The sequence below is a fragment of the Electrophorus electricus genome, chromosome 13, assembly GCF_041902795.1.
Source record: "Electrophorus electricus isolate QZ-2024a chromosome 13, ASM4190279v1, whole genome shotgun sequence".
NCBI lineage: Eukaryota > Metazoa > Chordata > Actinopteri > Gymnotiformes > Gymnotidae > Electrophorus > Electrophorus electricus.
In genome coordinates, this window is record NC_137509.1 from 2,342,501 (window position 1) to 2,354,300 (window position 11,800).

The 11,800-nt window shown below is 46.4% G+C and overlaps 2 protein-coding genes across 3 annotated transcripts; one reads left to right on the forward strand and one right to left on the reverse strand.

Moving 5' to 3' along the window:
• The first annotated feature begins 2,150 nt into the window (after window positions 1-2,150).
• arf1 (ADP-ribosylation factor 1) lies at window positions 2,151-6,134 on the forward strand. The gene is made up of 5 exons (XM_035519878.2): window positions 2,151-2,271; window positions 3,078-3,250; window positions 3,368-3,478; window positions 3,773-3,897; window positions 4,269-6,134. The coding sequence occupies exons 2-5, from the start codon at window positions 3,106-3,108 to the stop codon at window positions 4,428-4,430; spliced, it is 543 nt and encodes a 180-aa protein (XP_035375771.1). The 5' UTR covers window positions 2,151-2,271; window positions 3,078-3,105; the 3' UTR covers window positions 4,431-6,134.
• A 1,065-nt stretch (window positions 6,135-7,199) lies between these two features.
• c13h1orf35 (chromosome 13 C1orf35 homolog) lies at window positions 7,200-11,574 on the reverse strand. Of its 2 annotated transcripts, none has more exons than XM_027025697.3 (8): window positions 11,441-11,574; window positions 10,232-10,382; window positions 10,088-10,133; window positions 9,894-9,967; window positions 9,508-9,580; window positions 9,242-9,318; window positions 8,525-8,656; window positions 7,200-7,985 (listed from the first exon to the last, which is right to left on the reverse strand). In XM_027025697.3, the coding sequence occupies exons 1-8, from the start codon at window positions 11,535-11,537 to the stop codon at window positions 7,682-7,684; spliced, it is 954 nt and encodes a 317-aa protein (XP_026881498.3). In that variant the 5' UTR covers window positions 11,538-11,574; the 3' UTR covers window positions 7,200-7,681. The 2 variants fall into 2 exon arrangements, with proteins under 2 accessions (XP_026881498.3, XP_026881497.3); XM_027025696.3 differs by having other exon boundaries at window positions 7,200-8,009.
• Window positions 11,575-11,800: the final 226 nt, after the last annotated feature.

Sequence of the window (11,800 nt, forward strand, 5' to 3'; positions counted from 1 at the left end):
TCTCTCCCAGGCTCACGTTGTCTCTCCTAAGATCATGTTGTTTCTCCCAGGCTCACGTTGTCTCTCCTAAGATCACGTTGTCTCTCCCAGGCTCACGTTGTCTCTCCCAGGCTCACATTGTCTCTCCTAAGCTCATGTTCTCTCTCCCAGGCTCACACAGCTGGAGCCCTTAAAAAGAGCACAGGCACCACATGTCTCGCTACTACTGTATGTGGAGCCAAAGTTCACTCAAACCCTCTCAAAACAGTAGTGCTCGTTGCTGTTAACCTCTATTCACATATTCACATATTTACATATTTACATATTCACATAGCTTTGTACAGATGGCCAGGGCTATTGTCTGTGGTTAGACATCAGTAGTAAATTATGTCTTTAGTATATATCATCTGTATTTTACTCAAGAATATTTCACATGACTCATGTGCCAGTTCCATTCAGTCAGACCATCAGAATACACTGGGCTTATCGAAGCTGCAAAGTTCTCACAGACAAGCTACTGTTCAACTGCCAAGAAGAACCCATTTAGAGAACCAACTGGCTCAAGTTCAGCTCATCTCACTGTATGTTGTTTCCATGTGGTAAAAATAATCTGGATTGTGAATGTGGACTATTCAGACCTCTATAGATAAGAAAGACATTTGTCCAGTTCATCTCTAACTGCTATTGTTCCATTTATTTATCTGTTTTCATTTAGGTCTAAATACTGACAAATAAGTGTGGTTTAATATATTTGCATCACCAGTGAAAATTCTTAGTTTAAAAATTACACGTAGATTTTTTAGATGTGTACAAAACAGGTTCAATCTCAATGACAGGTTCATCAAATTCCGTGATATGTCAGTTAGATCTTTGCCTGTAGGGGGCCTCAGTGAGCACTCCAGCAAACAAAGAGGAGCAGGTTCTTAGGAGAAGGCACACATCACTTCCTGATTTTCCACACAGTTATGATAAACAAACATCCAGAACTCTGTACTATACTCCAAAGCCTCTTATTAAGAATTACTGGAGGTAAAGAATATAAACTTCACACAAAGCATGTTTAATTCACTGTAGCCTGATGTGTTGTATGTAGTGCTGATGTTGCCACGGAGCTTTAGGTCTCCTCTAGGACTGGTGCCCTGGTGTCTTTCTCTCTGTTCAGACCTGCTAAGATTAGCTACTTGAAGGGGATATTTCTAAAATAAATAAATATTTCAAGTGAATGGCCTTTTCTGTATAATTCAAAGACGAGCCTGTCACCAAACTCAACAGTAATATGTTGTGTCATGGGCCCTTTTTGACTTTCCCATTCTTGAACGAGGGCCCCTGCGCGAGCACCTGCTGTCTCTGCACATACAGCGGGGCATTGTGCTCTGGGGCGATGCAGGACCGATCCTACCCCGCCGGGGTTGAGGTGACTGGGGCCCGAGCCCTCTGGCCTTTACCTCCTCCGCGCTAGTCCGGCCGTGAGAACACCTGATGAAGAGGCAGTGGTCTAAGGGAGCCCAGCAACTCTCAGCCCCTCCACTCTCGCTGCTAACATTGCAAGACTACGTGCATGAATATGTGCTGTTGTGTGCGTGAGACACACCACATGAAGGGGTAGTGAACAGCTGTTCTGTAGCCCGCGACGTGCACCTGTGAAGTGAGATGCCAGAAGATTTTTTTTTAATAGTGCTTGCCCTGGACACCTGCAGTCAAGTTGACAGTTTGTGATCACGGTTTTTAATTTTCTTCAATATTTTGTCGCCAGTCACATAAATAACTGGTAATTAGGTGAAGAACAGAAAGAAATCCATAACACCAACCCGAGTAGAAGCATCACCAGTTCTGTTCAACATTCATTTTACAGTTTGTAATGCTACTACACCATTTCTATATGCGATTAGAGGTGTCATCCAAAGTGAAGTGACTCTTATTCTGACTTGCCTTGTTAGCACAGGTATGTTCACAGGTATGTTCAACAGTGAAGACACATTGATATGACTCTCCCATCACAAACAGGGTTTCACTTTTTATTAGTAGTAGTGGTATTACATTATTATTATTATCACATTATCATCATCATCATCATCATCATTAGTAGTAGTGGTATTATTACTGCATTTATACACTTATGTAGCATCTTTCTGACACTCGAGCCTTTTCTGTCTTTAATGCGATGTCTCACTTCGAAATTTGTCTTCATTTAGTTTCCCTGAGCGGAAGTGACGCAGGAGTCGCTGACGTGGCCGGAACTCCGCCATCTTGAGGAAGGAAACGCCTTGAAGTTGGAGAGGAAACGAACTAATTGTAAGCAAACGATTGTTAACTCCTATTAAACTATAATAATGTTTTGTAACCTAAACCGTCATTCAGTACTGATAACTTTTTAAGAGTGACGTAGCTTTTTAAGAATGATTAATGTGACGTTTCATGCATTCTATGAGGTAGACCAGGAGCGAGCTCCTCAGTTTGGCTGTTAGTACCTGACAAAGACCCAGCTAATAGTGGACGATTAACGGGCCGCTAGAGGGGAAGAGGTTTAACACGCCTGTGTTATCTGTCTTATTAAACACTGACATTATATCGAGCTCAGATAGCGTACTATTGATAACGGAAGAGTTTATGCTGCTAATGTAGCTAGCCAGGTAAGTTAGACGAAGTTTAGCGCCGCTGGCACCTGGCTAGCTACCCGGCGCGCGCACACGCACGGAAAGGCTATTCAGCTCTTCTCTTTAGTCTCTTGGGAATGTTTAATACTAGCTAATAAACAGACAGGATTTTTAGTTGGTGCCGCGAAGCTCCTGTTCGGTTTCTTTGCCACGAGACTATGAGCAAGTCTTGCTTGGCTCAAGAAGTCAAAGTTGGCTTGTCAAGTTGCACTGTTAGAATTAGGTGAAATAGACACAAGAATGTAGTCTGTGGGAATGTTCATGCTTTTTGTTTCGTTGTTAGGATTGTTCCAGAGTACAGACTGTAGTTTAAATGAGGAACGGACTGCCACTGTAGTTTTGCTCAATAGTTTGGTAATGCAGGATAACTTGGTGTGTTGCTTTCTGAAAAGATGCATCAGGTATCCACCCAGTACAAATAACGTTGCTCTCTCTCACTTCCAGCTCAGAGTAATTACTAGACTTGTCAAAGATGGGGAATATCTTTGCCAACCTCTTCAAAGCTTTTGGCAAGAAGGAAATGAGAATTCTGATGGTAGGCCTCGATGCCGCTGGCAAGACGACTATATTATATAAGCTGAAGCTCGGAGAAATTGTTACCACAATCCCAACCATTGGTAAGAGATGGCTATCTTATGTGTCTCTAGAGTTTGTCACCTGTTTATCATGGTGTTTAGTGTATTTTGCAATGTTTTATGATACACACTGTTGATAACATTTCTCGTGGATCCCAGGGTTTAATGTGGAGACGGTAGAGTACAAGAACATCAGCTTCACGGTCTGGGACGTGGGCGGTCAGGACAAGATTCGACCGTTATGGCGTCATTACTTTCAGAATACACAGGGTAAGATCTGGAGCTTACCTGGGGAGAGGACATAGCCTTGGGAGGACAGCTGGCAACGCTACATTGTGTGTTAAAGAGGAATAAAATAACTGAATGATCTCTTATCTCGTCGTTCATACAGTTTTTTCCATACGTGTATGGAAATTGCAAATGTTTTGTTCTCTAAAGAAATGCATTTCAGCTTGGCACTGTCATGTCTTTTTGGTATGTAGCAGACTGAATTCTTTTATCCAGGCATGTTCAGAGTGGTCATGAGCTAATGCGTCTGCTCTTCACGTGTGTGGGCCGGTCCAGGTCTGATCTTTGTGGTGGACAGTAATGACCGAGAGCGCGTGAACGAAGCCCGAGAGGAACTGATGAGGATGCTGGCAGAGGACGAACTGCGGGAAGCCGTGCTGCTGGTGTTCGCCAACAAACAGGTGCCGCACCAGTCCGGCCTTGGACCCGAACGGGTGGAGCTCCTTTCAGAATGTGCCAGGTGTCGCTGATTAGGATATGCGCTGCTAGAAGACACGACACGAAGTCCTTTGTATTTGTTAGAACTTGGTACAGTTTTGTTGTCAAACAAACCAACTTGCTGAAATGAGATGTTCCTATAACTGCAAAATCGGCCCCTTTTTTGTTTTTAGAAAGTGGAAGTAAACATCCAATATCTCAGTATTTGCTGTTTCAGTTCTAGTGATCGAGTTGCTCCTGTTGTTTATGTGCACAGCGTAATTAGGTGTGTGTGGGTTTGTTTTTGTTTTAAACGCTACTGCTGGACGCCCGCCCCGCCCCGCTCCGCCCCCAGGACCTGCCCAACGCCATGAACGCCGCGGAGATCACAGACAAGCTGGGCCTCCACTCTCTCCGCCACAGGAACTGGTACATCCAGGCCACCTGCGCCACCAGCGGAGACGGCCTGTACGAGGGCCTGGACTGGCTCTCCAACCAGCTCAAGAACCAGAAATGATCGCCTCACTCCTACATTCGCCTCTTTTTGTTTTTCTTCCCTCTCCCTTCCCTTCCCTCATCTCACAGAAGCTTAGAGTCTCGGGTCGTGAGAAGCTGCTGCTGTCTGGTCGTACGTGGCCACAGTGAAATAGCAGAGCTGTGCTCTTAAGAGCATGCCGTGACCTCCGCCGTGTGCTCTCACCCTCATCTTTGATGTAAATAGTTTTGGTTTGTTTTTGTTTTGTCGCGAGGTGGGTTATATTATACACGGCCTCTTCTCTCCTGTTCTTATGTGTTTTATTTAATCATTTGGCACAGAGGTTGATCCGTTGTAGTGGGGAGGGAGAGGGAGAACGTCTTCGTCACTTCCAGTAGCTCTCGTCTCCCTCTCCCGATTGCTGTCTGCACAGTTTTTTTTTTGTTTTGTTTTTTTTATTGTTTTGGTTTTGTGCAGGCTGCAAGAGTAACATGTACTGTAAACACAATATGTCATTGATCTCAAGGCAGCATGCACAGATACACACTACCTACAGCAGTTAGGGATTCCACTTCGAAAAAGGAGAACCCAGAAGCATCCTTGGTTCACTCCACAAGCCTTGGCAGGGCCTAGCTTCTCTCTTATATGAGCTGTTTTCTCATCAAGCCCCTTGCTGTGTGCCGTACCAGCTGTGCGGCGATAGGGGTGTGGTGTGCTGGCGTGGGTTGGTTGTTAGGTGGCGCTGTTCTCGTGTGCAGCAGGCCTTGGTGGGGCCTCCCCGCACTGCGGCGAACAGGTCGGCTTTTTGCTTTTCTGGTACGCCGTGGGGAAAAACCCGGTCGTGGTGACTCAGGTTAAATCATGTTTTGCCTTTCGAGCTAGAAAAACGGAGCCGGCGAGGAGGGAGAGAAAACGCACACAGGCCCAGGGTGTTGTATTGGGACAGGTTTCCAACTGTTTCGTTTCTACAGGATAAATCCATTCAGTGTTTTCTCTGTTTTGCGAGTGAGCCCAGTTGCCTGCGTTAGGAGCAGCAGAGAAGCTCCACTGTTCAGCTCTGTGGTTTCACAGACGTCGGGATTCAGGGGCTTTGTGAGTGGATGTCTGAATCAACTCGCTCCTGAAAGCAGCCTCTCCGGGGGGGGGGGTTAGTCGATGTTTAACATCGTCACTTCAGCGGTTTAATGGGTTTCCTTTAACTTCACTCACACTTTTTTTTTTTTTTTTTTTTGGCGTTCTGAACGGGGTAAAAACACAAATCTCTTGAGAATGTGGCATGGTACAGCAATATTAAATGTGTGTGAGCTTCATATTTTTGATATGGCTGTTTTTTTTGTTTTGTTTTTTTCCTCCAGGTGATTCGCGGTGCCTTTGTGATCTGTAGAGCTCCCCATTTAGACCCGGAAGTGAACGCACTGGTCTGTGACCTCGCTGGGTTAGGCATAGGTCGACTTGCATTGTTTGACTGTTGCTAGGAAACGTCCATTTAAAGTGACGGCATTAAAACCCACACCAACTGAACGAGCCCATTAGTTAGTACTCCTTAAGGAACCTCTGATTTTATAGACACTGATTGCTTGTATTGGGACAAAACTATATATGAATCTCTTCTAGCAAAGTTTGTCTGAGTGACTATTAACATGAATGTTTGTTTTTTTGTTTTGTTTTTTTTTTAATGTAAACTTATCTTGTGTATGACTTTGACAGAAAAAGCACTGTAATTAAAGAAATGAGTGTAAAACATGACTGGCTGTCCGGTTGTTCCTCGCTTGGTTGTCTGCAGCATAACGTGGCCCTACGGCTGCGTTCATTAACGGGGGGAAGTGGGAATGATGTGAAGGCCAAAAGGGTGTGTGTGTGTGCGCGCTAGAAAAGAAGGCTGTTCCCACTGATCCAGGAGCAGTGCAGGCATCCCCAAGACACAGAAGGGACACGTTTGTTAGCTCGGGAGTAGTGGGTGTGGGATGTACTGAACAGGACAGACCAGCATGGAGGTGTGGCTCTTCCTCCCAGACTGGCCCAGGGCCTGGCACAATGACCCACTGGGCTATGCCCAGTCCTGAGCTAGTTCCTGGCCAAAGTCAGGTTTTCAGGAGTTTCTTGAAATATTAAACCCCAGAACAAAAGTCACGTCAGTACCGGGTAATTCCCAGTCCTAGTCAACCCGTTTACATTCCACTTTCCCCAGGGCAGATGTTGTGAGTGGGGTTGTCTAGGATTAGCACCAAAAGGTGTGGCTCTAAGGGGTGATGGACATGAGTGGGCAGAGCCTGAGGGGCAGTCAGGGTGCAGTGAGAGGACTCACCCCCAGCCGGGGCTCTTCCAGGCCAATCAGGCTGCCATGGATACTGCAGCCAAGCCTGTAACACACAGCAGGAGGGAGGGATGTGGTGTCAGGCCCCTCCCCTCTAAGTTTCTCTCTCTTTCCTCCCTCGTTTCCCCCCCCAATCCCTCTCCTCTCGTCCCCTCCTGTGCTTTGGCGCTCTTACAGAGTGGCTTTTGTGCAGGCCACTCGTTGCTGTGTAGGGGGGGCACTCACCCCCTGAGCGCCTGCAGGAGATGGAGTGGGATGTTTCCTGCTCTCCTCATTTTGTCTTGGCTTTGCTCTTTTCTGGTGAGGCAGTGGATGCCCCTTTCACAAACAGCATCCCCCACTAAGGCCGGGGCTCACTCCACCACCGGAGGGGGAGGCTGGGCGCGCCCCGCTGATGGAGAAAACTCCACGGAGCTCCCCGAGGCCGAAAAGACCGACAGACGTAACTGCGTTCAAAAGACTGATGGACCTCAGTGGAGAACAGCCACGCTTAGGCGTTTTAAAAAAAGAGTATGTTTATTTCACGGGCCACTTACAGAAAAGAGGGCGTCCAGGAAACACACACATTCGTGTTGTTAAACTACCATAAACTACATTTTTGGTAATTGTGAATGCAAAAAAACCCAAAACTTTTTGGAGTATTAAAAACGTCTTCTAAAGAATATGGTGTTCTGGTCACAGTACACTGCCTATCCTGCGCATGAAGGTGCATCTACTACAGTATGGTCTTCACATCACTGAGGGTTATAGTGAGCAGAGGACCGTGAACCCCATGCTCTGGTACAGCAGGTGTGCCACACTACACCTGAGCAGGCAGAGGAAAGCCATGGTAACTTTGGTAACCAGGTCTGGAGTTGAATTAAGAGAACATGAAACACTGGTCTGTCTAACAGCCTAAACTGACCCCGCCGGCACAGAGACACTGACTAGCTAGTCTCCGATTGGCTAGTACAGGGAGGAAGGCGTAGCGATCGTGGCATCAGTCATCTGAGTCGGTGTCATGTCGATGTCGGTGGCTCTGTGGAACAGACGTTCTTTTGGCGTGGCGACCGTGACCACGACCCCCGCTGTCCAGTGAAGTGTCCGTGTCGTGCCGCCGGTGAGGGTGCTCCCTCTGAGAAGGGGAGGAGCTCCTGTGGTGGAGGCGGTCCCGAGAATAAGGGGAGGGGCTTCTATGCCTGAACTTTGACATCTGAGCTGAATGGCTGTCACATGCAGTGGCTCCACTTTGGCTGCCATGTGATGGATTAGCACCGCGGCGGTCTCCATGGTCCTGTCTGCGTCTGTAGCACAGTACACACACACAGCTGGGACAAGCATGGGTAGTGTGTGTGGGGATAGGACAGATGCACAAATTGCGGTTTAAATTAAAAAAAAAAAAAAAAAAAAGGACCCAGCAGACATGCAGGATAAACCATGCCACCTGCCCTGTCTAAACAAGTCATGTCTTACAGCCCATAATAAATCACAACAGACATAATTCCATTCTTGACTAAAAATTTCTTTTCAGCAATTCAGGTTGATGAGATTAAAACTGCAGTTTTCCTGAGTGTCTGTCGATAAATACGCTAATTTCCGTGCAATTTCAACTGAAACGTCCTACAAGTACAACGTCATAACTGCAAACGGGATGGGCACGCCGCTCCTGGAAACTGTGCAACAGTGCCACCTACCGTAGGAAACAGCTTATTGCATACCGGAGAAACTTAACGAGCAGGCCAGAATTCGACACACAACTCGTTCAGTCCTTTTGTACTACAAGTCTCCTAAATGATGTAGCAGAAATAATATACTATGAAGAAAATACGAACAGATGCATTACTTTTTACTGTTGCCGTCGGAATCTGAGCGGCCTGAGGGCGACTCCCGTCGGTGATGCTTCTTTTTGTCCTTATTCTTTTCTTTTTTGCTCTTTTTCTCCTTTTTGCTTTTCTTGTGACCGCCGTTTCTGTCACTGTGAAGAGGAGACAAACTACGACTCAGAACGTGGAGATGGCATCCATAGTTCGCTCGGTCTGAACCACAGTAGGTGGGGTCAGCAGGACTGTACCATCGTGGATTTTAACACACTTGTATTCGTTCAATTCATTTACATGGTGATGTTAATAAGCTTTACAGAAACGTATAGTTCACAGCCATTGTTTGTTTTTCATAGACCGTATCGTTTAGATGCAGTCATAATCCACAGGGATTAGGCTAAGGGAGTGTTGTATTAAATATATCCTGAAACGCCAGTTCAGTTTGGTTCCTGAATGATGTGCAATGTTTTGGCCACCTGTGGTGCCATCCAGAACCCCGAACTACGGACCAAAGTTTGTGTGTTTAAAACTCCGATCAATAACCTCTCAGATAACGCTGTTGTCTTACTTCTCTACACATCTCTAATGTGAAGGTTTACTGTGCAGTTTTAACAATCTTACGTTTTAGTTTTACCTAACACGTTAATTAATCCTTCAAATCATCAAACTCTCAATCTTGTAGGAGTGTTACTTGTTGGTTTTCAGGCCCAGTTTTAAAGCTGGAAGTGCTGTCCTCTAACCTGTTCGTGTCTTCAGCCCGCTGCACGTCCTCCGTCCTCTGGCTGGGTGCTTCTGCAGCTCCAACAGCTTTGTGATGCTGAAAAACCAGTGACATGAAATTGAAGCAGAACAACAAATGTAAAGCAGAACTGCATTTCATTCTTCTTTGACTTTACTGATGGATGGATAATGAGCTCTTAGAAATCTGTGACAAATTTCCACCTTTTTAATCCGGAATCTGGATCTGAATTTCTAGATGCCGTTCATACTAGTTTACTGCATGTACCGTGAACACGGGCAGGCCCATCTTCACAGCCTCTTTCTCCTGTTTCGAAAGAATCATCCTTCGGGTGCCAGCACTGAGAAACACAGCGAAACAAAACATCAACACAGAATATTCACCCCAGCTAAGGTTCAGATGGGACTCCCAGGTTCTGGCTGTGGTCCAAAAGAATTCAGGAAAAACTCTGTCTAATCATAAGCATATAGGAAACTAAATAACATTCTTGTGACATTCCAGACATTTCGTAGGACGACCAAACCAAATAAGGCGAAGAGAACAGCCTGCTTTAAGAAGACTGTCCCAAATTAATCAGGAGTTCCATCACCGCCTTATCTGCCAACCTGCCCCAAACACAACACCACCACACTGAAGTGTTTCAGTACTTTTACCTGGAGCTCCCGAGGCCGGATAATCTGTCCACGCCGCGGTCCTCCCCCTCTCTCCTACACACATCCACCAGGTCCTACAGGGCCAAACAGAACACTCAGCAACAGAGGCACAGCGACAGCGGCACCCTGACGCCAAAAAAAACGCAGTATGCGTGTAGCAGCGAAGAAAGGATATAAGCCCTTTAACAGCAGACCTCCTTAGTAAGACCAGCCGGACGTTTCTGGATAGTTTTATGACCCCTAAAATACAAACCAAGAAAAATTAAGACGTGAGAAAGAAAGACACAAAGAAAAATGTAAACAGAGAGACAAATATCTGGGACGGACGATCCACTCACAGAGCTGCCAACATCGCCTCGCGCTCTGCCTCGCGGACCGCAGACAGCTCCTCCTCTCGGGACAGAGGTGCCTCGCCCGCCTTGTCTCGCGCGTACCATGTCAGGTCCTTGCCTTTCTGCCAGCGCCCCACGGGTGCCATGAGGGAGTTCCCTAAAAATAGTGAAAAAAGGGGGAAAACAACTTCTGCTTGGGATTGATGAAGAGATAGGTGACGTAAAAGCATGCCCTATTAATTAATGAAATGGTGCATAATAAAATCCATATTGGCAAGCAATATGTACATTTATTTATATGTAAATGTCATTTTGTCCTCTTGGGAAGAGGGGGAAAAGCGCTTTTCTATCCGTGTAACCGAAAAGAACATGCGATTATAAGGATATCACTCATAAAAGCTTCGCGTAGTGGGGTAAAGGAAATCAAACCAAGTAAAGCACAGTTTACTTGTCTAAATATTTGCTAGACCGACAGCATCAGTGGACACGCTGGCAGAAACCCTGTCGGTGCGTCAGTTACGTAAACGAGCGAAGAGTCGCTCTCGGGGCAGATCCGCACAGAAGAGTCGCTCCCGGGGCAGATCCGCACAGAAGAGTCGCTCCCGGGGCAGATCCGCAGCGAGGGTGCGACCGAATAGGGGAACGGCACCATCCAGATACCGCATCAGGAATGAAGGGAGCGAGTGCTCCAAACACACAGAAACACCGCGACGCGATGAGAGAGGACCCAGCTCACACAGGTAACGCTGGGATCACAGCTGTTTCTTAGGAAACTTGTAGGCTAGCGAAGAGTTTTGCAAATTACTTGACTGGGTTTGTCCTAAATAATACAGTTAATTATGTACGTAATCAACTGAGATTAGGATGAATAATTCCAGCTGCTTAACAACCTACTTCTGGTGGGTCGTTCGTAGCTGTTTTTGTCAGTGTCGGGAAGCATGCTTAGCCAGCGGTGTTTTGTAGGTAGATAACCTACCCTGGGTAGATTAGAGAGATTAATTTAAACAACTACATAGATATTGAAAATAACTGAATGCTGCGTTCAGAGCTGACCAGACTGTTGATCATTCGACAAGCCTCTTAAAAGCGCTTAAAGTCCGCCATGTCCTGGCAGATCTCCTGTAATCCTGTAGAGGATTTATCCTGATTTAGGCAGCCCCAGTTGGTAAATGCCTGTCTGATCTGGGAGGGGTAGCAAAGCTTGCTGTGCCTTACCCAAATAGTTCTCCCTGTGCTTGTCGGTTTTCACATCGTCCCAGTTGAATTGGTCCTGGCCTCCTCTAACTCCTCCAGATCTCGAAGAGCCGAACATGCTTCCGTTGCTCCAGACGGGTTTATAAACGGAGTCTTCCTTTTTTAGGGACGAGGCATTCTACGCGTCTTACACGTGTGTCGGTACCTAGCTGATAAGCGGGGCCTAGCGCTTCCTGCACATCCGGGTACAACCGCGCTGCGTTCAACGACTTCGCTTTTCCGTGTCTAGCTGTGTAGAATTTGCACGTGTTTATCGTGTCTGCAGCCCGAGGTGTTTTATTACCACGAAACCTTATTTGTGTAGAGTGTTATGTGTAAACA

Coding starts and splice junctions, on each gene's coding strand:
- arf1 (XM_035519878.2), top strand. CDS start 3,106: ATGGGGAATATCTTTGCCAACCTCTTCAAAGCTTTTGGCAAGAAGGAA. Junction 3,479..3,772: donor TTACTTTCAGAATACACAGG/GTAAGATCTGGA, acceptor GGGCCGGTCCAG/GTCTGATCTTTGTGGTGGAC. Junction 3,898..4,268: donor TGGTGTTCGCCAACAAACAG/GTGCCGCACCAG, acceptor CTCCGCCCCCAG/GACCTGCCCAACGCCATGAA.
- c13h1orf35 (XM_027025696.3), bottom strand. CDS start 11,537: ATGTTCGGCTCTTCGAGATCTGGAGGAGTTAGAGGAGGCCAGGACCAA. Junction 9,968..10,087: donor CGGCTGGTCTTACTAAGGAG/GTCTGCTGTTAA, acceptor TTGGCCCTGTAG/GACCTGGTGGATGTGTGTAG. Junction 8,657..9,241: donor CGGGCTGAAGACACGAACAG/GTTAGAGGACAG, acceptor TCCTCTTCACAG/TGACAGAAACGGCGGTCACA.